Source organism: Gymnoscopelus braueri (genome assembly GCF_963280865.1).
Source record: "Gymnoscopelus braueri genome assembly, chromosome: 17".
In the NCBI taxonomy this organism is placed as follows: domain Eukaryota; kingdom Metazoa; phylum Chordata; class Actinopteri; order Myctophiformes; family Myctophidae; genus Gymnoscopelus; species Gymnoscopelus braueri.
In genome coordinates, this window is record NC_137617.1 from 7,977,122 (window position 1) to 8,002,129 (window position 25,008).

At 42.5% G+C, this 25,008-nt stretch overlaps 1 protein-coding gene across 2 annotated transcripts in view; it reads right to left on the reverse strand.

Moving 5' to 3' along the window:
* Positions 1–25,008, reverse strand: part of LOC308104042 (uncharacterized protein) — a 205,035-nt gene that overhangs the window by 163,320 nt on the left and 16,707 nt on the right. For both annotated transcript variants that reach the window (XM_080454294.1, XM_080454295.1), the window contains exons 5-8: positions 23,588–23,697; positions 19,227–19,280; positions 18,425–19,132; positions 16,005–16,712 (exon numbers count right to left, since the gene is read on the reverse strand). In XM_080454294.1, the coding sequence (XP_080310420.1) occupies positions 16,005–16,712; positions 18,425–19,132; positions 19,227–19,257 (1,447 nt within the window). In that variant the 5' untranslated portion in view covers positions 19,258–19,280; positions 23,588–23,697. The remainder of the gene's footprint in view (positions 1–16,004; positions 16,713–18,424; positions 19,133–19,226; positions 19,281–23,587; positions 23,698–25,008) is intronic.

Genomic DNA, 25,008 nt, shown 5'->3' on the forward strand with positions numbered 1-25,008 from the left:
ACTCGAAAAACTTGTTTATGAGAGATTAATTGAACATCTTAATAAGTACAACATTATATATACACACCAGTACGGGTTCAGAAAGAAGCATTCAACATATATGGCACTTATACACCTAGTAAATGAAATATATAAAGCTAGAGATAGAAAGGAAAACACTATAGGTATCTTTTTGGATTTATCTAAGGCTTTTGATACGGTCAATCACCATATTCTTCTTCAGAAACTGTCTCATATTGGAGTAAAAAACAATGCACTTCTCTGGTTCAAAAGTTATCTTAAAGACAGGCAGCAGTTTGTATCCTATAATGGAACAAACTCACCTCTTCTTCATATGCAATGCGGAGTCCCCCAAGGATCAATTATTGGGCCTTTGTTGTTTCTGTTATATATTAATGACCTTTCAAATGTCTCGGATAAACTGTCTAAGATTTTGTTTGCAGATGACACAAGTGTCCTCTACTCTCATAAAGATCCTGACACCATTATAAAGGTTATAAATGAAGAACTTGGTAAGCTGTCCATTTGGTTTCGCTCAAATAAATTATCACTCAACATTAAAAAAACTAATTTCATATGTTTTGGTCTTAAACCACATATTTTCAACAAATCATCAAAAATCACACCCTGTGTGAAGTGGGCGGTGTCTTGCTAGCTAATCACAATACTGAATGGAGTCAACCAATCATGTACAAAAGATAAATACATTTATTGAAACACTCTTTATGATGGACGAAACCATAACTTGAAAAAAACAAATTTTTGGTTTTTTTCAAGTTATGGTCTCTTATATAGGGCTATGCACATGTGTCATGTGACACCGGCCAATCACAGTCCTGAATAGACTGTGATTGGCCAATCACAGCGCAGGATAATTGTACAAATTTCCTGGGCCCAGATCACAGCGCAGGAAAATGTACATTTTTCCAAATCTCACTTATAGGGGCGGTTTCACCGCCCAAAAATAGATATCGATAACATCCCTATAACCAATGTGTGTTCCACACGATTCCTTGGCATTATGCTTGATGAATCATTATCCTGGAAATCACATATTATGGCTATATCCACAAAAATAGCTAAGAGTATTGGTATCCTACGTAAAATCCGTCATTTGATCAGTTCTGAGGTAGCCACTATGTTATATTATTCCATGATTTATCCGTATATTAATTATTGTAATATAGTCTGGGCTAGTACTCATCAGACCAAACTGGAGCCCATATACCGTCTTCAGAAACGAGCTGTAAAAACAATAAGTTGTGCATACCCAAGACATTCATCTCAGCCTTTATTTATCCGATTAGGTGTCCTCAGTATTTATCAAGTGAACCATCTTCAAATTGGCTTATTTGTTTATGGCTCATTGGGGAGAACCCTTCCCTCCTTTTTTCATCATATATTTGAGTATAACTTTCAGGTTCATAATTACCCAACACGTAGCTCAAATAACCTCAGACCCCCAAAGGCCCGTACCTCTCAAACCCAGTTTAATATAGGCTTCAGAGGGTCAAAAATATGGAATTCTCTGCCACTACATCTATGGAAGTTGTCTTCTCACCAATTTAAGAAGTTTCTAAAATCGCTTCTCTTAACAACCAAATACTTTCCATATGGTCTGCCTAATATAATATAATATAACATTTTCCCTAGAGATTTATGTTTTGGTTCCCTTGACTTTTATTGTTGTGATATGTTTTTGCTGATTCTTTCTTTTTTTGAAACAGTGTCCATTTTGGTCTTTTCCGTTCTGTTTCTTCATCTGTATGACATGTCTATTAGTGTTTATCTGTAATGGATGTGTATATTCCACATTGATGTTAATTTTATCCTATGAATGTACAAATATTCCCGGAGAATGCCACTTCTCAAGCCCCTGGAGGGTTTTTAGGCATTCTCCTTCACATTTCTACCGAATCTTTGTATCATTTTTTAAATGTTCTCTAAGTGATAATAAAAAATAAAAAAAAAAAGCGCTTTGGATAAAAGCGCTATATAAATGCACCATTTATGTAGGTGGATCAACAACAACTCCACCATCAGGCCTAATCGGGCTCCCAGCTTTCCTTCCCCCAGGGTCATAAGCACAGATGAAGAGTCTGAGCATGACTACCTGCCCTGGGCTTAGTGGCTTCACCTCCTCAGGGCCTTTATTATGGCCATCAGCTCTGTTGTGAAGACTGACGCCCCTTCAGAAAGCCTCTTACACACTGACACGCCCCGGAATTGCATAGGCAAAACCTGCCTTCCCTGAATTAGGGTCTTTGGCCCCATATGTATATTTTAAGATGATGATCCCACGTGCTGTCCAGCCTTTCTGCTACAATGTCACTGTAAGATGTGCTACCATGTGTTTTTAGTGAAACAGTAAAAAAAAAATCAAACAAAACGTTTCTTCCTACAAATAACCCAAGAGATCACAAAACACACACACACACACACACACACACACAGACACGCACGCACGCACGCACGCACGCACGCACACACACACACACTGTCAGGAGTCCTCTCTAGACCTGCCTTTGTGTTCACTCCCCCTAGCTAATTGTCTACTCCTCATAGGTTGCTACTCACCTGCTGTGTGTTTCTGTGATTAGTTTGAGGGTATATATTTCAGTGTGCTTCAACATTATCATGTGTCAGTTTGTCTTAGTAACGCCTGTCTTCTGTTCCAGCCTGAACCACCGCCCTTTACCTGTTTGCTCCTGGACTAAGAAGTTGACCGTCTGTTTTTGGATTTACTCTTTGCCTTGCCCTTGCCTGCCTTGTTTTGCTTTTTGATGATATACCTCTGGTATTGTCTTTTGTTCTGTCTATTGGGAATTTACAGTAAAGACTGAGTTAACTTCATTCTGCCTCTTGCCTGCTGTTTTCTGCATTTGAGTCCTCCTGAATATTCTGACAGTACAAACTGACCAAGAATGGACTCAGCGGAATTTGACCAGGTGAAGACCGCTCTTGCTAATCAGGGTGCTTTGCTGGGAAATCAGCAACAGAACCTTACGTCGGTTGCTGAACATTTGGGAAAGATAACTGACACTGTGGCGACGCTGTCACAGCAAGTCCAGAGGCTTGTTGTTCAGCCTCCTCAACCCCAAGCCGATGCAGCTGCACCACCAGCTCCTGTCCAGCCAGTTCAACCAGCTAGGGAGCCTAGGCTCCCGAATCCTGAGACCTACTCCGGGGAACCCGGTTCCTATCGATCTTTTCTTTCTCAATGTTCTCTGATTTTTCAACTGCAACCATCTTCATTCCCTAATGACCGCTCCAAGATTGCCTACGTCATCACCCTGCTGGCTGGAAGAGCTAGAGAGTGGGGGACCGCTATATGGGAGGCTGATTCTGCTGTGTGCCACACTATGGACGATTTTTTCAAGGAAATGAAAAAGGTTTTCGACCGGTCAGTCACAGGCCGGGAAGCAGCAAGGAAGCTGCTCCACATGCGGCAGGGTAATAAAACTGTTTCTGATTTTGCCATTGATTTTCGCACTTTGGCTGCTATGTGTGGCTGGAACCATGATGCCTTTCTAGACGGTCTCTCTGAGAGTTTAAAGGATGAGCTGGCATCTCGGGAGCTACCCGCCACCTTTGATGAACTTGTGGATTTGGCCATCCGCCTTGATAACCGGCTGCGACTCCGCTGGAGGGAGAAGGGGGGTAGTCGTCCTCCTCAGCAGCGCCTTCCTATCCTTCCCCCTTCCCAATCTGCAGCAGTCCGGACACCTTCTACTGTCACCACAGATGCCACGGAGCCCATGCAGGTGGACCGGGCCAGCCTGTCTTTGTCTACAGAGGAACGCAGGAGGAGGATTGAATCGAGAGCTTGCCTATACTGCGGCGGGGCTGGCCATTTCAAAGCTTCCTGTCCAGTAAAAGGGAGAGCTCATCAGTAGAGCGAGGGTTACTGGTGAGTGTGACATACAAGAGCCCTCCTTTGACCAGGTCCACAATGCATGCCACTCTTACTTATGTTAACCAACAACTGCCTATTTCAGTTCTGATTGATTCAGGGGCCGATGAGAGTTTTATTGATTCTTCTCTGGCAGAACAGCTTAATCTGCAGACTTTTCCAGTGTAGCCCGTCCTCAGGGCCAATGCCCTTGATGGGCGCCTCCTGGCCACTGTAACCCACATTTCTGCCCCAGTAGGCCTGTTAATCTCAGGCAATCACAGAGAGGAGATAGCTTTACACCTAATTTCCTCACCTCATGTCCAGGTTGTTTTAGCTCAGTGTTCTGTTTCCCCAGTGCCTCCACTGCAGGAGGAATTCCCAGACCTATCAGAGGTGCCACCAGAGTATTTGGATTTGAAACCAGTCTTCAGTAAATCTCGAGCCACTTCACTACCCCCTCACAGACCTTACGATTGTGCCATTGAATTGTTGTCGGGTACAGTACCTCCTCGTGGGAAGCTATATTCACTGGCCCGTCCAGAGATGGCTGCCATGGACCAGTATATCAGTAACACTCTGGCTGCTGGCATTATCCGCCCCTCTTCATCCCCAGCAGGAGCGGGGTTCTTCTTCGTGGGGAAGAAAGACAAGACATTGCGCCCTTGCATCGACTACAGAGGTTTGAATGACATTACTGTTAAGAACAGGTACCCTATTCCTCTTTTAGCCTCTGCTTTTGAAGTACTGCATGGTGCCACAGTATTCACTAAGTTGGACTTACGCAATGCGTACCATTTGGTCCGTATTAAAGAGGGAGACGAATGGAAGACAGCTTTTAACACACCACGAGGACACTATGAATATTTGGTGATGCCTTTTGGGCTTACAAATGCCCCCGGTGTGTTTCAAGGCATGGTCAACAATGTTTTGAGAGACATGATCAATAAGTTTGTTTTTGTGTATCTCGATGATATTCTGATTTTTTCCCCTTCTCTTGAGGAACACTCTAAGCATGTCCGACAGGTCCTGCAACGCCTTTTGGAGAATCAACTCTATGTGAAAGCTGAGAAATGTGAATTTCATCGCCAGACTGTCTCCTTTCTGGGGTTCATCATTAAGGATGGGAGTATGCAGATGGACGACGCCAAGGTCAAGGCAGTGATGGAGTGGCCCACTCCTACGTCCAAGAAGGATGTGCAACGGTTCCTAGGTTTTGCTAATTTCTATCGCCGGTTCATAAGGAACTACAGCACCCTTTCCGCCCCCCTGTCTGCACTCACCTCCATCAAGGTTCCGTTTGACTGGTCGCCAGCTGTAGAGCAGTCCTTCAAGGAACTGAAGAGGCGTTTTACTTCAGCTCCCATCCTGATTCGGCCAGATCCTACACTTCAGTTCATAGTTGAGGTTGATGCCTCAGAGGTTGGTGTTGGAGCTATTCTTTCCCAGCGTTCTCCTGTTGATAACAAGTTGCATCCTTGTGCCTTCTTTTCTTACCGTTTGGATTCCTCTGAACGCAATTATAACATTGTCAATAGAGAACTGCTGGCAGTTAAGATGGCACTTGAGGAATGGAGACATTGGTTGGAGGGTGCTCTAGTGCCATTTTTAGTCTGGACAGATCATAAGAATCTCGAATACCTGCGCCCTGCTAAACGCCTTAACTCCCGGCAAGCACGTTGGGCTCTGTTCTTTTCCAGATTTTCCTTCACCCTCTCTTATCGACCAGGAAGCAAGAACGGGAAGCCTGATGCACTCTCCCGTCAGTTTCCCACTCCATATCGCCCTGTACATCCGGACACCATATTGCCTAGAGACTGTGTGGTGGGGGTTCTTCGTCTGGACATTGAGAACACTGTTAAGTCTGCTTTGCAACGGGACCCTGGGCCAGGTAATTGTCCTCCTGATAAACTTTTTGTGCCAGTTTCTGCCCGGTCTCAGGTTCTACGGTGGGGTCACTCGTCACCGCTTGCCTGTCATCCTGGGGTGCGACGTACCCTCTATCTGGTCCAGCAGCGCTTCTGGTGGCCCTCGATGACGAAGGACGTAAAGCAGTTTATGGCTGCCTGTATTACCTGTGCTCAGAACAAGACGTCCACTCAACCTCCGTCTGGCCTTCTGCAGCCACTTCCTGTTCCGTCTAGACCCTGGGCTCACATAGCCATGGATTTTATTACAGGGCTCCCGCCCTCACGAGGTAACACAGTCATCCTCACAGTGGTAGACAGGTTCTCAAAAGCTGCTCATTTCATTCCATTGCCCAAGCTTCCCTCTGCTAAAGACACTGCTCAACTCATGATAGACCATGTGTTTAGGTTGCATGGGCTACCTGTGGCCATAGTTTCAGACAGGGGTCCACAGTTCACTTCCCAGTTCTGGATGGCTTTCTGTAAATTAGTGGGAGCCTCTGTATGTTTATCTTCAGGCTTTCACCCTCAGACGAATGGCCTAACTGAGAGAACTAATCAGGACATTGAAACTATGTTACGCTGTCTTTCCTCTCACAACCAGGCCTCGTGGGCTGAATATCTATCGTGGGCTGAATATGCTCATAACTCTCTACCTGTTGCCTCCACTGGTTTGTCCCCATTTCACTGCTGTCTCGGCTATCAGCCCCCTCTGTTTCCCTCCCAGGAGGAGGAAGCTAATGTGCCCGCTGCCCAGCAGTTCATCCGCCGCTGTCGCAAAGTGTGGCGGGCCGCCCGGTCCTCCTTGCTGCGGTCATCTGCCAGGGTCAAGCACTATGCCGATCGTCGTCGTCGCCCAGCTCCTTCCTACCATCGGGGCCAGAGACTGTGGTTGTCATCCAGGGACTTGCCACTACAGGTGGAATCACACAAGCTGGCTCCTCGTTTTGTGGGACCTTTCCCTATCTCTAAGGTCATCAGCCCTTCAGCAGTCCGTCTCAAACTCCCTCGCCCCCTTCGTCGGATTCATCCATCTTTCCATGTCTCTAGAGTCAAACCTGTCAACCAAGGCCCGTACTCCCCGCCCTCCAATCCCCCCCCTCCGCCCAGGTTGGTGGACGGCTCTGAGGTGTACACGGTGCGTCGGCTGCTCAAGGTTCGTCAACGTGGCCGTGGGCGCCAATACTTGGTGGACTGGCAAGGCTATGGTCCTGAGGAGAGGAGTTGGGTCCCTGCTCGGGACATTTTGGACCCGGTCCTTATTCAAGACTTTCATCGTCGTCATCCTGAGGCACCTTCTAGGACGCCTAGGGGCGTCCGTGAGGGGAGGGGTACTGTCAGGAGTCCTCTCTAGACCTGCCTTTGTGTTCACTCCCCCTAGCTAATTGTCTACTCCTCATAGGTTGCTACTCACCTGCTGTGTGTTTCTGTGATTAGTTTGAGGGTATATATTTCAGTGTGCTTCCGCATTATCATTTGTCAGTTTGTCTTAGTAACGCCTGTCTTCTGTTCCAGCCTGAACCACCGCCCTTTACCTGTTTGCTCCTGGACTAAGAAGTTGACCGTCTGTTTTTGGATTTACTCTTTGCCTTGCCCTTGCCTGCCTTGTTTTGCTTTTTGATGATATACCTCTGGTATTGTCTTTTGTTCTGTCTATTGGGAATTTACAGTAAAGACTGAGTTAACTTCATTCTGCCTCTTGCCTGCTGTTTTCTGCATTTGAGTCCTCCTGAATATTCTGACACACACACACACACACACACACACACACACACACACACACACACACACACACACACACACACACACACACACACACACACACACACACACACACACAGACCAAAAAGCTTCATATATGTACATAATTGTTCATAGTTTCTAGGTTTAGATTACTTAAGATACATACACCTCCTATACAGTAAATATCCTGCTTTAGTAACATGGGATTTTCCAAACATTTCCTCTCAAGGGTGGAGCAGCAGAGCAGCAGCTGTAGCAACCGTATAAAAAGTCGAATATTTCACAAATACCACACGTACATTCTATGAAGAACAACATGAACTGTGTTTGTATGAACTGTGTGGGATTTCAGAATGATCCCATGCCATCTCACACTTGTTGTACATGTTGTATGTATTTCCTGTCAGTATCCTGCGTATGAAATGTGCAGTTATACAATAAAAGTTTGACTTGCCTTGACTTTTTAATACACAAAACAAAATGCTACTTACAACTAAAATGTACATCAAGACTAAACATTAGCATGAGAAGAGACAATACTCATACTAATACGCCTTCATGAGAGTGTACAAGTGTAACCAAATGGACCCTTATGTCCATTTGGTTATATTTGTACACACTAACGGCCCCATTCTGTGGCAAAAAAATCCCCGTTAAATCGGGATAATGGACCTGCGCCGCCCCAATAGGTTATTCTAGCACCTGCTCTACCCGTCACCATTATGCCGACGCCGTTATTTGCGCATGGAGGTGTGCCCGTGGGCGTGTTGTTGCTATATCCCCCACATTGAAATTCTCAACCCACACATGGGTACGGCTTGGGGAGGGGGGATAGTGGATTCTAAAAGCACCCGCTGGTTTATAAAATCACCCGTCAAGTGCACACAGACACTACAATGGCTTTGTGCGTTGGACCATGAGCCATGTTGCCAGCCTTGGAGAGAAATAAGCAACCGCAGTCCGCAGGTCTATGAAAACGAAAAGAAGCAACTATAAGAGCACATGAGCACTTCAAACTACTAACTAGAGCTTTCATATCCCCTAAATATTTCAGCCTGGCTCGACTAATAATTGACAAATTAGACCCAGCCCAGCCCGTCAGTCATTTTTCTAAAGAAGCCTTATTTCTCATTAAATCTTGGTAATTCGTTAAGAACAGGAGTCATTCTACCCTAACAGTCTATATTTTATTTAAAAAACAGCTTGGAGCAAATAGGGCTATATAAATATATACACTTCCCCATAACCATTTTAAAAATGATTATGGTTATTCTATGAAATATATGTTTCATAGAATAACCGTAATCATTTTTGCAATGGAGAAATCACATCCAATGTTACCTTCTGGTCGCTGCCTGTGCTTTCATTTGAAGAAGTAATCCAACATTTACTTTGAGGTGAAAAAGACATGAAGAAAGCTCTGAAGATCCATTATTTATGTCATGTTATGGTTTAAACTTTAAAGGGGGCTCTCTACTGCTGCGTCATGACAAGACAGTGATTGATTTGACCTAGGCTACTTTAGCGTTGCGCTGCCCTGTTGATTAATTATTTGGCATCAGCTGTGTAGGAATATATAACTATTTTAAATGGCTTTCATATACTCTTGGGGATCTGACTAATATGACAAGTTGCTTATTGTGAACACAATAGCCTACGCTACAAATTAATTAATATGTGAATTTATTTGGATGTAAAAAAAACGTAGACCCAGCTCAGCCGGTGCCGACGGGCCGGGTCGGGTCCCGTTGGGTTTGGGCTAAAATCTTAAGCACTTACATTTTTTATAAGATGATCGGAATCGGATCATAGTGTGATTTTCATTTTGTCTGTTGTCTCATTAAACCCATGCTGCGGGACGTGCGGGTGAATATTATATTATAGCCTATATTATATATATTAGCCTGCTATATTATTATTATATTCCCCGCGTAAACGCTACGTTCATGACCCCCCAAAATAACCATATTTGAACTGGGGACCCCCCCATTTTGTTTGACTCGGTTCCACAGATAAATATTGTGAAAATAGCAGATCTACAAGCTCGCCAGGCGTTGGGTGCTCCATTGTGGTCTCGACCCACAGGTTGAGAACCACTGCATTAAAAGCTCCAAGCTAGTTACATGTCTAGTAGGCTATGTTGTTGACCACGTAATGTAATGTTTTTGGTTTAGTGATAGGCTACTCCGTGGCGCGCGCGCGCCTCATTGTATGCTGTCCAAAATAACAGATCTGTAAGCTGTCGACACGACATGATGCAGCGCCGTTGATAGCTTGTATGTCTGTTATTTTGGGTAGGTATAGGCGACGCACATACGCATCGCAGCAATGTGTCTGGGTTTGAGAGGCTTTGATTGATGTAAACTTAAAGTTTAGCTCTGTTCGGGATTACTGAACAAAGGTGGATGATGAAAGATAACAGGGACAATATGGATGTAAGTTAACTTTAACTGCGTCACTTCAGAGGAAACTATGGAGCAACTTCAGAGATGTTTACACACCCCTGGAATCCATTAGAACGGTGGAAATAGAACGATAACAGCCAACGTGAGTACATAGGCTATAGACCTTTCCTAAAACTGTCCAATTTATTATACCCATGTGCTACTGTTTGTCTGTGTACCACGTAGGAGCGTTGTCGCAACATGATGTAATTAATTATTTGGGAGCAGCCAGTGTGTACCAATAGTACACATATTTTAAATGGCTTTCATATACTATTCCGGATCTGACTAATATGACAAGCTTATTGTGAACACAATAGGCTACAAATTAATATAAAAATGTATTTGGATAAAATAAAAAAAAAGAAGGAAAACAAGCCCAATGTGGCTTATAATAATCAGACCAGGCAACAGTGCAGACAGGTAGATAGGCTAGAGCATATATTGGATCGGGATGACGGCTAGCGCAGTCTTCTCTTAAAGGCAATGGCTTCTGGCACGGTGATTGGTTTTATCATTGTAACGCCCAAACCACACCTATGCATAATGTAACGGGTAGCTCAGGTGTTTGGCGGGTCACGGGGGTGCCATAGAATACCGAATTTTGCGGGGAAACGCCTCTTGCCTAGTCCGAAATCCCTAATTAGTGGTTTGTTCAAATGTCCCTGGGAATAGGGCCCTAAGAGTTAAAGGTATGGTAAGTGATATGTTTTGGTTAAAAGAGAAAGGTTTTTGTTAAAAGGTTAAAGCACTATATTCTGATAGTAATCATTGTTATAAAGTGTTTGTTCGGTAAAGTGGGTCTCCCTGTCTCTCTAGCTCTTTAATAAACAGAAAATACATTTTCAGGTAGGTGACAAAATCAGAAGAGAGTACTCATGTATCAGCTTAATTTGTATAATGTTCCAGTTCCAATTGTGTGTGCTAATTTCTTTGTGTCATCACTTCCACTTTCACTTGTGTCATCATGTAAAGTGTCTTGAGACAACTTGTTGTGATTTGACACTTTAATAAAATTGAATTGAATTGAATTGAATCACTTCCAATTTCACTACAGAGCAACATGTTCACATACAAAGAAAAACACTGGACTACACTACAGTGCTTTTAGTGTAAATTAAAAAAAAACTGTCTTAGTTACAACTTCAGACAAGACAACTGGTACAGTATGGTACTGGTAGACAATACTGTAGCCTACTTCAAGTATTTTCTTTGAGCAGAAGTAAACAGTTAAACAACAAAGTGCTTTTAACACTAGTGTGAATTAAAGACACAGACTGGCTCAGAACTTAAGACAACTCGTCTAGTAGACCAGTTGACACACACACACACACACACACACACACACATACACACACGCACACGCACACGCACACGCACACGCACACACACACACACACACACACACTAAATTGGAGTTGCTTTGGACAAACGTGGACAAACGTTTCCCCCCGGCACACAATGTGCACTTCACGTGTACATTCTTTCCTTTCCTTTCAATAAATGTGAAGTAGTGCTTGTACCGTCAATTTGTGAAAGCCATCTTGTTGGATTGCTCGTGACTCGCCATCTCTTCTCTACTGGTCTGGTTGTTAAAGTTAGTTTGTTTGTGTGTGTGCGCCGCGCTGGGTTTGTGTGTAAAAAATACCCATGAAGATATAAATACCAAGGATTCGTCAGTGATGTTATGTCACATGTCACTGCTTAAACAGCGTCGAGTCCGTGTTACTTCCTGGTTGCGTAACAGCAAAAAGTAAGAGACATCACTGTCGTATCCTTGGTATTTTTTTTAACCGTGTTTGCAGCAGGAGGAGCAGCAGCCCCCGCCTGTAGTAGCGCTGCGCACACACGAACACACAACACACACACACACACACACACACACTGTCAGCCGGCCCGTGGTAACAGAAAGCTTGGGGACGCTTGACATAGTAACGGAGCACATTTCATTGTCAGTAACGGTAACAGCGTTGTAACGATGGAAATTGTAATTAATTAGATTACCCGTTGCTGAAAAAAATAACGGCGTTAGGTAACGTAGTTTATTTAAACGCCGTTATGCCCAACACTGGTCAGGAGTATAACTCATTTTGTGGGGATTAACTCCAGCACTGTTTTCACAGTCCTTGACTGATTTTCATTGGGATTCAGGAGGCTTTTGAGTGTTATACTACTTGTTGGCTCACTTGCAACTGCTTCATAGATCCTTTTCCTTTCTTCCGCATACCGGCTGCACTCCATGAGGACATGTCTCACAGTTTGGTCTTTCTTACTACATGTCTTACAGAATCTGGATGTTTCACCACTTTTGTTCCATGCCAGTCCGCAGTGTCCCAGTCTCAGTCTTGTCATTGTCACTGTCTGCCTTCTTTCTGCCCCCAGATAACACCGCCCTCTCTTGACACTGCTCTGGATGCTAAAGTAGTGCCTTCCCTTCTTTTCCCTTTCCCACTGCTCCTGCCACCCTTACCATTATGCTTCTTTTAATGATGGATCTGCACTCATACGCTTTTTGCTGCCCTATCCGCCATCTCGTTCGCTTCCACCCCCACATGAGCTGGTACCCATAGAAATCCATCTTTCCCCTCCTGCCTTCTCAATTCTATATTCTATATGCTGGGGCGGCAGTGGCTCAGGGGTAGAGTGGCCGGTAGAGTGGCCAGATGGCAACCGACGCGATGAGCAAGACGCTGAACCCCTAATTGCTCCCGATGAGCAGGTTGGTGCCTTGCATGGTTTCCTCCGTCACTGGTGTACGAATATGTGTGTGAATGGGTGAATGTAATGCACAATCTATGTAAAGTGCTTTGGATAAAAGCGCTATATAAATGCACCATTTATATTGGTGGATCAACAACAACTCCACCATCAGGCCTGATCGGGCTCCCAGCTTTCCTTCCCCCAGGGTCATAAGCACAGATGAAGAGTCTGAGCATGACTACCTGCCCTGGGCTTAGTGGCTTCACCTCCTCAGGGCCTTTATTATGGCTATCAGCTCTGTTGTGAAGACTGACACCCCTTCAGAAAGCCTCTTACACACTGACACGCCCCGGAATTGCATAGGCAAAACCTGCCTTCCCTGAATTAGGGTCTTTGGCCCCATATGTATATTTTAAGATGATGATCCCACGTGCTGTCCAGCCTTTCTGCTACAATGTCACTGTAAGATGTGCTACCATGTGTTTTTAGTGTTTTGAGAATGCTTAGGTCTTTGGTGTTGGTAATAACCATGTTGGTACCGCTGGCCAGTGTACTATCGGAGCCATCCCCACCTCTCCCAATTCCAGCGTCTCAATGTCCTTATTAATCTTTCTGAGCTTTAGTTTAGCCCCTCCCCACTCCCATGCCTCTTGCACCACTGCTTTAGCTGGTTCTCCCAGGTGTCCCCTGAGTTTGCAAATATATTGCATAGCCAACTTTAGCCTCCAACTCTCCAGTGTGTCTCCCATTTCAATTTGTAAAGGCAGAATCTAGGTTGTACGGAGGGCTCCACAACACTCTCAATGCCTTTGCTTGCAGTACATCTAGTTTCCTCAAATGAGTTTTGGCTGCTATTCCATAACACAAACATCCATAGTCAGCACCCCACAAACTTCCAGAGAGACACCTCCTCATCACATTAATCACCTTTTCACACTTTCCTACAATACAGTCTACGTGCTTATTCCATATCATCAAAATGTACTCCTGATAATTTAAAGTCCTTAACCCTCTCTTTTTCCTGCCCATACATAAATAAACCCTCACCCTTATTTGTCTTCTTACCAAACACAGTTTTTTTCCACTGAAGACTGTCAAACGTATACTGCAGCAGCTCACCCTTTATATACCCCATGGCCCCTCCCACCAGACAGACCAAATAATCAGGGTGATCTACAATATGTCACTTCTGTTCACTAGAAATAAACCGGCACAAAAATACATTATGTACATTTAATTTAAGTCATAGATATTTTAACTTTCAGTGTCCAGTGTCCCTCTTTGACACATTCAAAACCTTGTCCACAGACAGTTGGTTTGGTCCAATTTGGTCCCAATCAGTGGTTGGCTACAGGTGTGTTTACGGGCAAACCTATATAATCACCTGAACCTTGACTCTTTTAAGTTCCAGAGCAGAGCCACTGTGAGAGATATGATTGTGATTGGTTTGTTATTGTTTTCTTGAATAAATAACTTTAAATGTTGTCGTTTCTGTTTCTGTCTATACACTACCCAGCAAGTGTGCACCCTTGAAAGGCATGTGCCATGTACAGCACGAAACAAAACATTGACAGTGACAGTGTGTGGTCACACTGTCACACATTACATAACACATTATTTTAAACAATCTGTATCATAATACAATCTAGCTAGAACTTCTGCAGTGGTTGGAGGTGGACTCCCTGCCCTGACATTTATATCCTGTGGTCAGGTAGGACACCTACTGGTTGACAAGAGGTACTGCATAAAACTCAAAGGAAAACTAGCATTCCCAGACATGCTCTCCATTATAGTTCAACAGTCAAAATGTCAGCTCTCTCATGGGGGACCCAGGTTCCAATCCCAGGTAGGATATGTAACCTAGTCACCAGGCTAAAAGAGTGAGGTGTGAGCCTGCTGGCTTGACGGGCAGCGCTGGAACAGATGTCACACAAACACGCACGCACGCACACGCACACACGCACACGCGCACACACACACACACACACACACACACACACACACACACACACACACACACACACACACACACACACAGAGTTCACTTTACACTGATTTAGGATTGGATTCAGAGATTCAGCTAAATGAGTTATTACATACATGTATAACAATTCTGACTAAACTCACCACAGAACAGTACAAATAATGTATCAATAATTTGAAGTTATACTGAATACTAAGTGATCAATTATGCAAATGAGTTGAAAATACATGAACTAAATGTATTTTCAATGTGTCAATCTGTTGGTCATTAGGTCAGTTCAATGGTGGAAGAAGTACTCAGATCTTTTACTTGAGTAAAAGTAGAAACACCACAGTGTACACATACTGTTAAAATTAAAAGTCCTATAGAAAACTCTAAAAGTAAAATGACTCATTATGCAAAATGGCCCATATCAGAATAATAAATATTAGTTTATTGCATTATAATTATTTATGCTTTAATGTGTCTCTGGTAAAGGAGGAGATTATTTTAACTACTTTAATACTGCTACCCCTCATCATTATACTGTAGTCCTTATCTTAATCTAATAATGCTCCTAATGTATGTATTGCTTATCATTTATTCTTTATCTCAATTTGCATACAGTAGGCTACTTGAGTAAATGTACTTAGTTACTTTTGACCAATGGATCCGTTATAACAGGGGTCTTCCACGTTTTTCAGGTCAAGGACCCCTTAGCTGATAGAGAAATGAAGCAGGGACCCCCAATACATGATACAATTATGCTGCAGATTAAACTTTCTCATAGATTTAATAGATAGCTTCATAGATTAGTTTGACAGCACTATCATCAATGTTGTGTAAATGAATGTTTGTTTATACATTATCTTATCTATTAATATGTTGGATTCATGTTAATGTGTATTTTCAGACATTTAACCATTTAAACCCTCAATACTGAGTAAACTTGACCTGCAAACTCGGTACTTGGTCTTCTCTTTTTCCCCCTCTGTCTACACCAAACCTCTTTGCCCGAAAATAGCCGATCTACAAGCTTGTAGATCTGCTGTTTTTGGCTAATGTTCCCCTCAGAATAGGGATAATAACAGAAACATTTGGCGGCCCCCCTGTAGTAACTCTGAGGACCCCCTAGGGGTCCCGGACCCCCTGTTGAAGACCCATGCGTTATAACATTACGTTTATTTTTATAGCATCTTTTTATATAGAATGTGGTGCAATGTTGAGAATTTACATTATTAATCAATATAGAAATGGTCATGGACGGAGACTGACACGCACGCACGCACACACGGTCACATGGTCTCACGCACAAACGCACGCACGCACACGCACCCACATTTGATAATCATCACCTTCAAACAGAGTTTTCAGAGCAGTTCTTTGTCTCTGTGTCTTGGTCATGAATGTCTGGACATGTTCCTCTGTGATCTTCTTCCTCTCTGACAACGTCTCTGAAACATCTCCATCATCTTCATAGTGTCCACCTCTGTTTCCTGTCACCATCTCCTCTATCTTCCCCAGCAACTCTGTGACCTGAGTGTCATCTGTCTTCTGATTGTTGAAGACATGATACCTGTTCCCACATTTGTTAACAAGCCAGCGGAGGTCTTCTCCTTCAGCCTCAATGTGCTGCTCAATGCTCCTGTCTCCCAGACAGTCTCCCTTGGTGAACAGTACTATAGCATGACTCCACACTCTCTGTGACAGAAGTGTCATGTGTTCCTCTAATGCTACTCTCTTTGTTTTGGTGAATGCTACATCAAGAGGAACCGTCAGAAGAACAGCTTGTGGTCCAGGAGGACAGAGAGACACACTGTTCTGGATCTCCAGTTTGTCCATCTCTGAGGTGTCCTGTAGTGGACTGTTGTAGTACCAGCCTGGTGAGTCCACCACTGTCACATGTCTCCCTGATACTTCACCATGTCTTACTTCACACTGCACCCCTGACCTCTGATCTGACTGACCAGCTTTAAAACCACTTCCTCCCAGAATGGTGTTTCCTGCTGAACTCTTCCCAGAACACTGCTCTCCCAACAACACAATCCTGAGGTCAGTCAGTCCTGTAAGAGAAAACATAGTTTACTTTCACTTTAACAGCTTCTTATTAAACCACTTAAGACATATAATTAATACATTATTCATCACACGACAAATAGTGAAAATAGCAGATCTAAAAGCTGTTGTGAGCTTGTAGATTTCTTTGGAAATTTCCACCTACAGTATAACAACATGCCTAAACTAGGGATGCCAGGATTGATATGATTAAGAAACAACATTGCAATGTCCAGGTTTACATGTTTTTCTTAATATCTAATGATGAAATTGCTTAAAATGTATTATTTTTATTATTACTGTTATTATTAACAGCAGAAAGGTGTGTTCAGTGTACAGTTCAGAACAAATGTCCACCAGGAGACATGATAGAATAATAATAATGTACATTACTACCTAGACTAGACTCATGCTACAGTGTGTGTGTGTGTGTGTGTGTGTGTGTGTGTGTGTCTCTGTGTGTGTGTGTGTGTGTGTGTGTGTGTGTGTGTGTGTGTGTGTGTGTGTGTGTGTGTGTGTGTGTGTGTGTGTGTGTGTGTGTGTGTGTGTGTGTGTGTGTGTGTGTGTGTGTGTGTGAGCAGGACTGATCAGTTTCATCTATCTAGTACACACTGCCAGTAGAACCAGGAAGTACCTCCATTTATTTTCACATATCCTCATTGTCGGGTGGAAACCTTGTATGTCCAAAACCATTACTTGTCATCAGTTTTAGTTTGTAGTTTTAGTCATAGTCTTTTGAATACAATTCCATTTAGTTTTAGTCATATTTAAGTCATTTGAAATGTTTTAGTTTTAGTCTAGTTTCAGTTTTAGTATCATAGGATTTTAGTCAACTAGATCTACAGTTAATTTAGACGACAAAAATATGTATTTTAGCGGGCTGTGATAACGTTGTAATGCCTGATTTATACTTAGCTGTGTGCCGGAAATAGCCGATTTACAAGCTCACAATAAGTCTGTGACGTGTTGTGAGCTTGTAGAATGACATAATAAAATGACATGAAAGAACACCAGTCCCTCCATCTAACATTGTAATCATTCTATTTATTTTTTTGTTGACGAAATTGTAAATATATTTGGTCCTAGTTTGAATCATCATAGCTTAGTTTTTATTTCATGTTTTTGTTTCGTCAGTGTAAAAAGGTAGTGGATGAACATTTTTCGTCATAGTTTTAGTCGACAAAATGAACACTGCTTGATATGAAATAGAAAAAACAGCCTGTGTTCCAATGTATTTACTGTAATGTAATTATTATTTAGTCACAAGCTCTTGTTAACCCATTAAGACAGGGAACGCATCTGTCATTTTAAGATTTCTTTGGCTATTCAAAAATAGCAGATATACAAGCTCATAGCGCGGCACCGAGTGCCGCGCTATGAGCTTGTATATCTGCTATTTTTTTTTTTATCGTGAACATTATATTTGTGAAAATCTTTGAATATATATACATATTTTTAGAGCAAACATTTGTAACTCAAATCTTTGCTTCAGGGAATTCTACACGTGTCTTCTAAATACTAACGATATGGCAATTTTTAATGAGCCTAGGAGAAACATGGAGTGTGAAAAATCTGTCTCTGTAACACTAGTCTTTCAGACAGACAGACAGACAGACAGACAGACAGACAGACAGACAGACAGACAGACAGACATGAACCCATAAACCTCATGGCAGAGATTAATGAAATATTATCATTATTAAAGTAAAACTAAACATACCAGTATCTTTTGGAAGTCCAGTTGTTTGTTTCTGAGCGTCTTCCCTCCTTTGTTCTGCTCTTCTGCTGATAGTTCTCTCCATCTCCTTCAGTTCCTCTGAGACGTGTTTTTCTGTCTCATAGTGACAACCATTACTAGTCACCATCTGATCTATCTTCTCCATCAGCTCTGTGACCTGACTTCTATCTCCTCTGTCACTAATGTTAAGAACATGGAAGCGGCCTTCACATTTCTCAGTAAGATATCTTAACTGATAGTTAGATCTAATGAGATCAGGTCTCATTTTGTTTTTATCAGCTACAGTGAACACCACAATAGTGTGTTTCCACACTTGGTCACTGAGGAGAAGACTCAAATGCTCCTCTACTGACATATCAGTTCCTACATATGTGCTGTCCAATGGCATCACTAGGACAAAGGCATGGGGTCCTGGAGGACACAATTTCACACTCTGTTGAATTTCTAACTGAGTCAGTTTTGGGGTCAGATCTAGGGGTAAATCAGACTCCCATCCTGGAGTATCAACCACAGTGACCTGTCTACCAGACACTACCTCTTGTCTCATGACACTCTTGACTGTTCTTCTGTTTGTTTCAAAAACATCTCTGTCCAGGATGATGTTTCCTACTGAACTCTTTCCACTGGGTTTATCATCATCTCTTCCCCCGATCAGAACAATTCTCAGCTCTGATGGTTCGCTGTTCTTCCCTGGTTGGAAAAATAAATATAATATTCATAAAGATCACAGATGTAACTAAACCAGTGTCATTTTGCTGGTTTCATGTGTTTTAATAGAACTCACCTCTGATGGAAGCTGAGGTTCCACTGGCCATCCTGTCTACAGGTGTTGTTTGAACTGTAAAACAGTAACATACAGTAAGTCACAATAATCTGCTGTTATTATAGTGTTGTTGTCATTACTGTTATATCACACATTTGACAATATAATGAATACTATATGACCAGTGGTTCTCAAAGTGGGGTCCAGGGACCCTCTGGGTTCCTTGAGAGGTTTTAAATGGACCTTTACAGGTCTGTAACTCTGAGAGTGTACAAATGGAACCAAATGGACCAAGGGTCCATTTGGTTCCATTTGTACACTCTCAGGGTTATAGGGGTCCTTAACATTAAAACGTTTGATAACACATTGGTTCTCAAACTTGTTTTGGCTCAAGACACCCCTGTAAATAACTTTTTCATCCACGGCACCCCTGAATTACATTGTTACTTTAGAGCACCTTACTGTACATTTATGTGATATTACAGTGTGTAAATAAAGTACACAAATATGTAAATCTTTCCCCCTAAGATACAGTATGTCACAAGGTGAACTTGAGAGATTAGGACAGAATGTAAACAACTTTATTTAACTTTGTTTAACCACTTGAACCCCGGTATCCCTACTCTGGGTGGAACATTCACCAAAAATAGCTGATCTACAAGCTCACAACGCGTTCCACTCCCAACGGGACACGTTGTGAGCTTGTAGATCGGCTATTTTTGGCGAAGAGATTTGATGTACCATTTGATGTACATTTGATGTGCACCAAACTGGAGATCCTTTTAATTAAAATGAAAGAGCTTGTTTATCTTTGTTCAAAAGGGAGTCTGTCTGTCTGTCTCCCCAGGTGTTAATTTTTTTTGTACTTAATCCATTAAGACTGGGAACGCATCTGTGTCATTTTAAGATTTATTTGGCAATTCAAAAATAGCAGATATACAAGCTCATAGCGCGGCACCTATCAATATATTGAAAAATCGCAGAAGATTTGTGCAAATCTTTCAATATATATATATATCACAAGCTCACAATGCGTCGCGACGCGACGCATTGTGAGCTTGTAGATCGGATATTTTCAAAAGGACGAAATGTATATGGCTGAAGTGGTTAATGTATGTTTTGTGATAATAATCTAAATCAGCAAAGTATAACTAATAACTCAAGTTGTCAAATAAATGTAGTGGAGTAAAAGTACAATATTTTCCTCTGAGATGTAGTGGAGTAGAAGTAAAAGTATTGGAAATGGGAAATACTCCAGGAAAGTAAAAATTCCTCAAAAATGTAAATAAGTAATACTTGAGTAAATGTAGTTACTATACACCACTGCCAAGCTGGCCCGTTGGGCTTCAGCTGCCGCGCTTGTCGTGTGCGTTTCATCACTGAGCGTGTAACTTCCTCAAACAAAGCTGGCCTGTTGGGCTGCAGTTTAGTTTGTTGGTCACTATGTAATCTCTCAAGAACAGCTTCTGCACTGCGTTGGAATCTGTCGGGGAGGTTCGTCATAACTTGTGCGCATGGGCGTGCCTTCAGATCAGGAAGCAGGCCGCGCTTTACCCAATCAAATGTAGTGGGCGGGATTCACGTGTCCGTCGATCCTTCCCCCCTCGAAACAAACCGAAACTAATTTAACAATAGCGTCCGCGGAGCAGACAAAACCACGGAAAGATATTCACATTTTAACTTACTCTTTCATCATAGAAACAAGTGGGCTTATAACCAAAACGATCCATGTTCTCTGGGAGAAGTGGTGTTAGTGTTCCGTGTAGAAATATTGTTAGTGGGAATGAAAACATAGTCGCACCAACCGGAAGTGATGCGCTGAAGGCATACAACAAACACCGGTTTCCTTGCGCTCTGGCGTTACGTTGTCTTCCGCCCAGAGCCAACAGACATAGAACAAACAGCAGAGGGCGCTGTTTTTCATTTTCAGTTGGCGATGGGTTCCCAGATTGGTCACTATGTATCAGTGCTGGTATGTCTTCTATCTTGTTGTTTAGCGAGCAGCCTGCAGTGCATATAGTATGTTCTGGTCATGAACTTGACCGTTTGTTTTATGTCGTTTTAGTCCCTGTGTCCCTCTCCCTCGGGTTGTCTGTCTGTTGGCTGTGTGTGTGTGACTGGACCACGCAGAGAAGTGTGTCCGTGGGCATTAACTGTGTGTTTTGCTGTTGAATGTCGTGGTGGGTTTAAATCTGTCTGTCTCTGTTTTGTCTCATTGATCTTAAGCACTATTGAATAGTGGGCTGATACTGACGCTTGTGTTTCCAGGGCTTGGTGAAGAGGAACACAACGCTGCTGCTTTGCCTGGGTATAGTTTCACCTCCTGACCGCCAGCCCTGGTTTTGGGTTTAATTTTGGTTCTTTTATTATGTTGTGTGAAACCCCCGGTCGCCTCTATCACGGTCTATTACCTGTGATAATAAGACATGTATTTTAATTAGTGCTGTCAAACGGTTAAAATGTTTAACGGCGATTAATCTCTTGCTTTGGCATAGTTAATCACGCGATTAATCGCAAATAAGTAATCCGCTTTTTATCTGTTCACAATATACCTTAGAGGTATATTTTATACCCCTATTAACATGGGAGTGGAAAATATGCTTGGTATATACAAAAGTATGTTTATTTATTATTGGAAATAAATTAAAAAGCTAAAAGAAACCATCAAATGGTACTGCATTGGCATAGAAATAAGCTGCAGCAGATGGGTATTATGATCTGTTCAATTTACTAATAAGAGTACTGTAGTGTCCACCTTTATGCTTATAATTTTTTATTATATATATATTTTTTTTACATTAACACTAAATGATGGATACAAAATAAAACAAACATAAATTGAGCAGAGGATATTGTGGCCTCCCTGTTACACTGTAGCATTTAGCTCCCTATTGAAAGTAGCTGAAGAAATACATGTAATGCCTAATGAGTTGTGGGTAACAACAGTAATGGTACTGTAACATCTACTGTACAATGACCATGGAAATCAACAACACATAACAGCAAAACATAAGGAGCATGCTCACAGACACAGAGAGCTGTGTCCTAAACTACGGATACTCCAAATGGCAAAAATAAATAAATATGCGATAAATTGTGATTAAAATAATTAATCGAGATTAACATAATGGTGAATGAATTAATTAAGTTCACTTTGACAGCCCTAATTTTAATCCAATGTATTAGACTGTGCCGCACTAATGAATTGTTCCCACTCTGTTTAGTTCTGGGGCTGAGGCCCCAAGTCAGGACCAGGCGATGCCCGCTCCAGTGGTGGTGGAATCCCCTTTTCTTTTGTGTTCTGATTAGAATATTTTACAATGTTCTTTGTGTGTGCTGTGGCTTGGGGTGCCACTGCCCTGGGCTGGTTAGTCAGTTCTCCCTTCCCCTTGGCAAGCCTCAGCATCGACCCATTGTAGAGGTGCAATGTATATTGTTGTTGAACCACAGTCATTGACATACCATTTTTAACCTATTCATTGATGCATCACTGTTGCTATTCCCTTTTGTACATTGAATAAAAGTGAATTCTATTTTGGTACCTTATCCCCATATCTGCCGTATTAAGTACAACAAACTGTGTGAGGAGTTATAGTGTGTTCTCCGGTGGTTTACTTTAGATTACTAAAACTATTTCCCAGGGCACAATCCCCTAGGTGGCGTAGTTGGCTACCCTAATTCTTACCGCCCTGCCACACACACACACACACACACACACACACACACACACACACACACACACACACACACACACACACACACACACACACACACACACACACACACACACACACACACACAGAGTATATCCATGCACCGTTTCTGTATGAACTCTAGACCCAGACCGGATCAGCAAACTGATCCCAGTCTATTATCATTCAGTAGCGAGCACTGCCAAACCCATCCCAGTGAAACAGCTGATATATATTATTTGTCACACAGACCGCTTTCAAGAGGCTACATTTGTACTTACTGTAAAGGAGTAGCTCACCCAAAAAATTACTTATTTTCTATCAATTACACACCCCACAAAGCCTTGAATTCATGGAGATTTTTTGTCGCATTCCTAAGCCAATATTTTGATGACCACCGGAAAGATGCTAATGTCTGGTAGGAGACAAAGAGTCTTCATTGAGTCTCCACCGGTCATCTAAATATTGGCTTAATGCAACAAAAACTAAATATCTCCATGAATTCAAGGCTTCGTGGGGTGTGTAATTGAGAGAAAATAAGTACTTTTTTGGGTGAACTACTCCTTTAATGAAGACATTTTAAAAGGTTTCATCAGCATCATCTTATGATGATATAATATACAGTCATATACAGTTCTATTGTACAACGTAACACCAACAAACATGTTTGATTTCTTGTTCAGTCCTTACCTTTCAATGAGTTATGTCTGTCAACGATTGTTGTCTGTAGATTGAGATTTAGTCTAGTTATTTAGTAGATGAACTGTAGTCGCACAGCAACAGATACAAGTTTCTATTTCCTGTTCAGAAAAAGTGCCGGTTTGGGCGGTGAGAGAGAGAGAGAGAGAGAGAGAGAGAGAGAGAGAGAGAGAGAGAGAGAGAGAGAGAGAGAGAGAGAGAGAGAGACAGACAGACAGACAGAGAGAGAGAAAAATGGTAAACACATGCTGCACTACTGATGTTCAAGTTGCTAAGATTCTACAGAACAGCACGTCACGCACACACACACACACACACACACACACACACACACACACACACACACACACACACACACACACACACACACACACACACACACACACACACACGCGCACACACACACACACACACTCTGCAGCACCATTCCATCTACACGGCCTCATAAATTTAACTCCATAATTCATTAAATTGTTTTTATTCATTACTGTCCTCTGTATTTTAACCATGTTAGATCCATCGGAAACACCCGTCCTTGGTTCTGGTGACTGACATTGGCCAGGTTTCCCAAACGAATTTGGGCTCATGCGCAGCCTAGAAGCTGCGTAAGAGCCTCCACGCACCTGCGCAGTAGCAACCCCGCCACGCACTGTCTTCGTTAGTAGCAGCTGTGTGTGCTCAACGTGCCATCTAAACTGGCTTCAGGAAGCACCATCGTCGTAGGTTCTCATTACGTGTGTGCTAAAACTACATTCGCGAGACAGCATAGACGTAAAGACCTCCTGGACGAAGTCTACGTAAAGCCGACGTAAACTACGTAGTGCTGTCCTACGATACACTGCAGTTTAAACACCCTTTGCGAAAGTGAAATGGATCATAAAAATACCAGAGCCAACTGTCAGATGTCCTGAAGCAGTCCACTCCAAATACAACTTTTGAATAATATATTTATGAATGAAATTACAGTGGTGAGTTGACATCTGCAAGGTAAATAAAACACTAAAATGTCCCCATTATGCAAGTAAATTAAATATACTTAAAATACCAAAAGTAAAGGTATGCAGAATGTCCCATTTGTTATAGCAGGAACTGCTGCGCTGGTTCTCTGTGTAGCCGGCCCACACTCAAATTAGCGAGAAATAGCGTGCAAAAGACCTGGCTATCGAGCTCAGGCTTATTGGCATGACTGGTAACGTGTCGTGCTGGCAAGTGGGAGCTTCGGGTTCAATCCCACCTCACTGCTTAACTATATATGCATGAATCCGGTATTTATAAATTCTAGCAAATTACATCATCTCATAAAAGGTGACAAAGTCAACTGTCAGATGTCCTGAAGCAGTCCACTCTAAATACAACGTTTGAATATATTTATGCATTAAATTACATCTACAAGCTTAAGAGGCGTTGTGAGC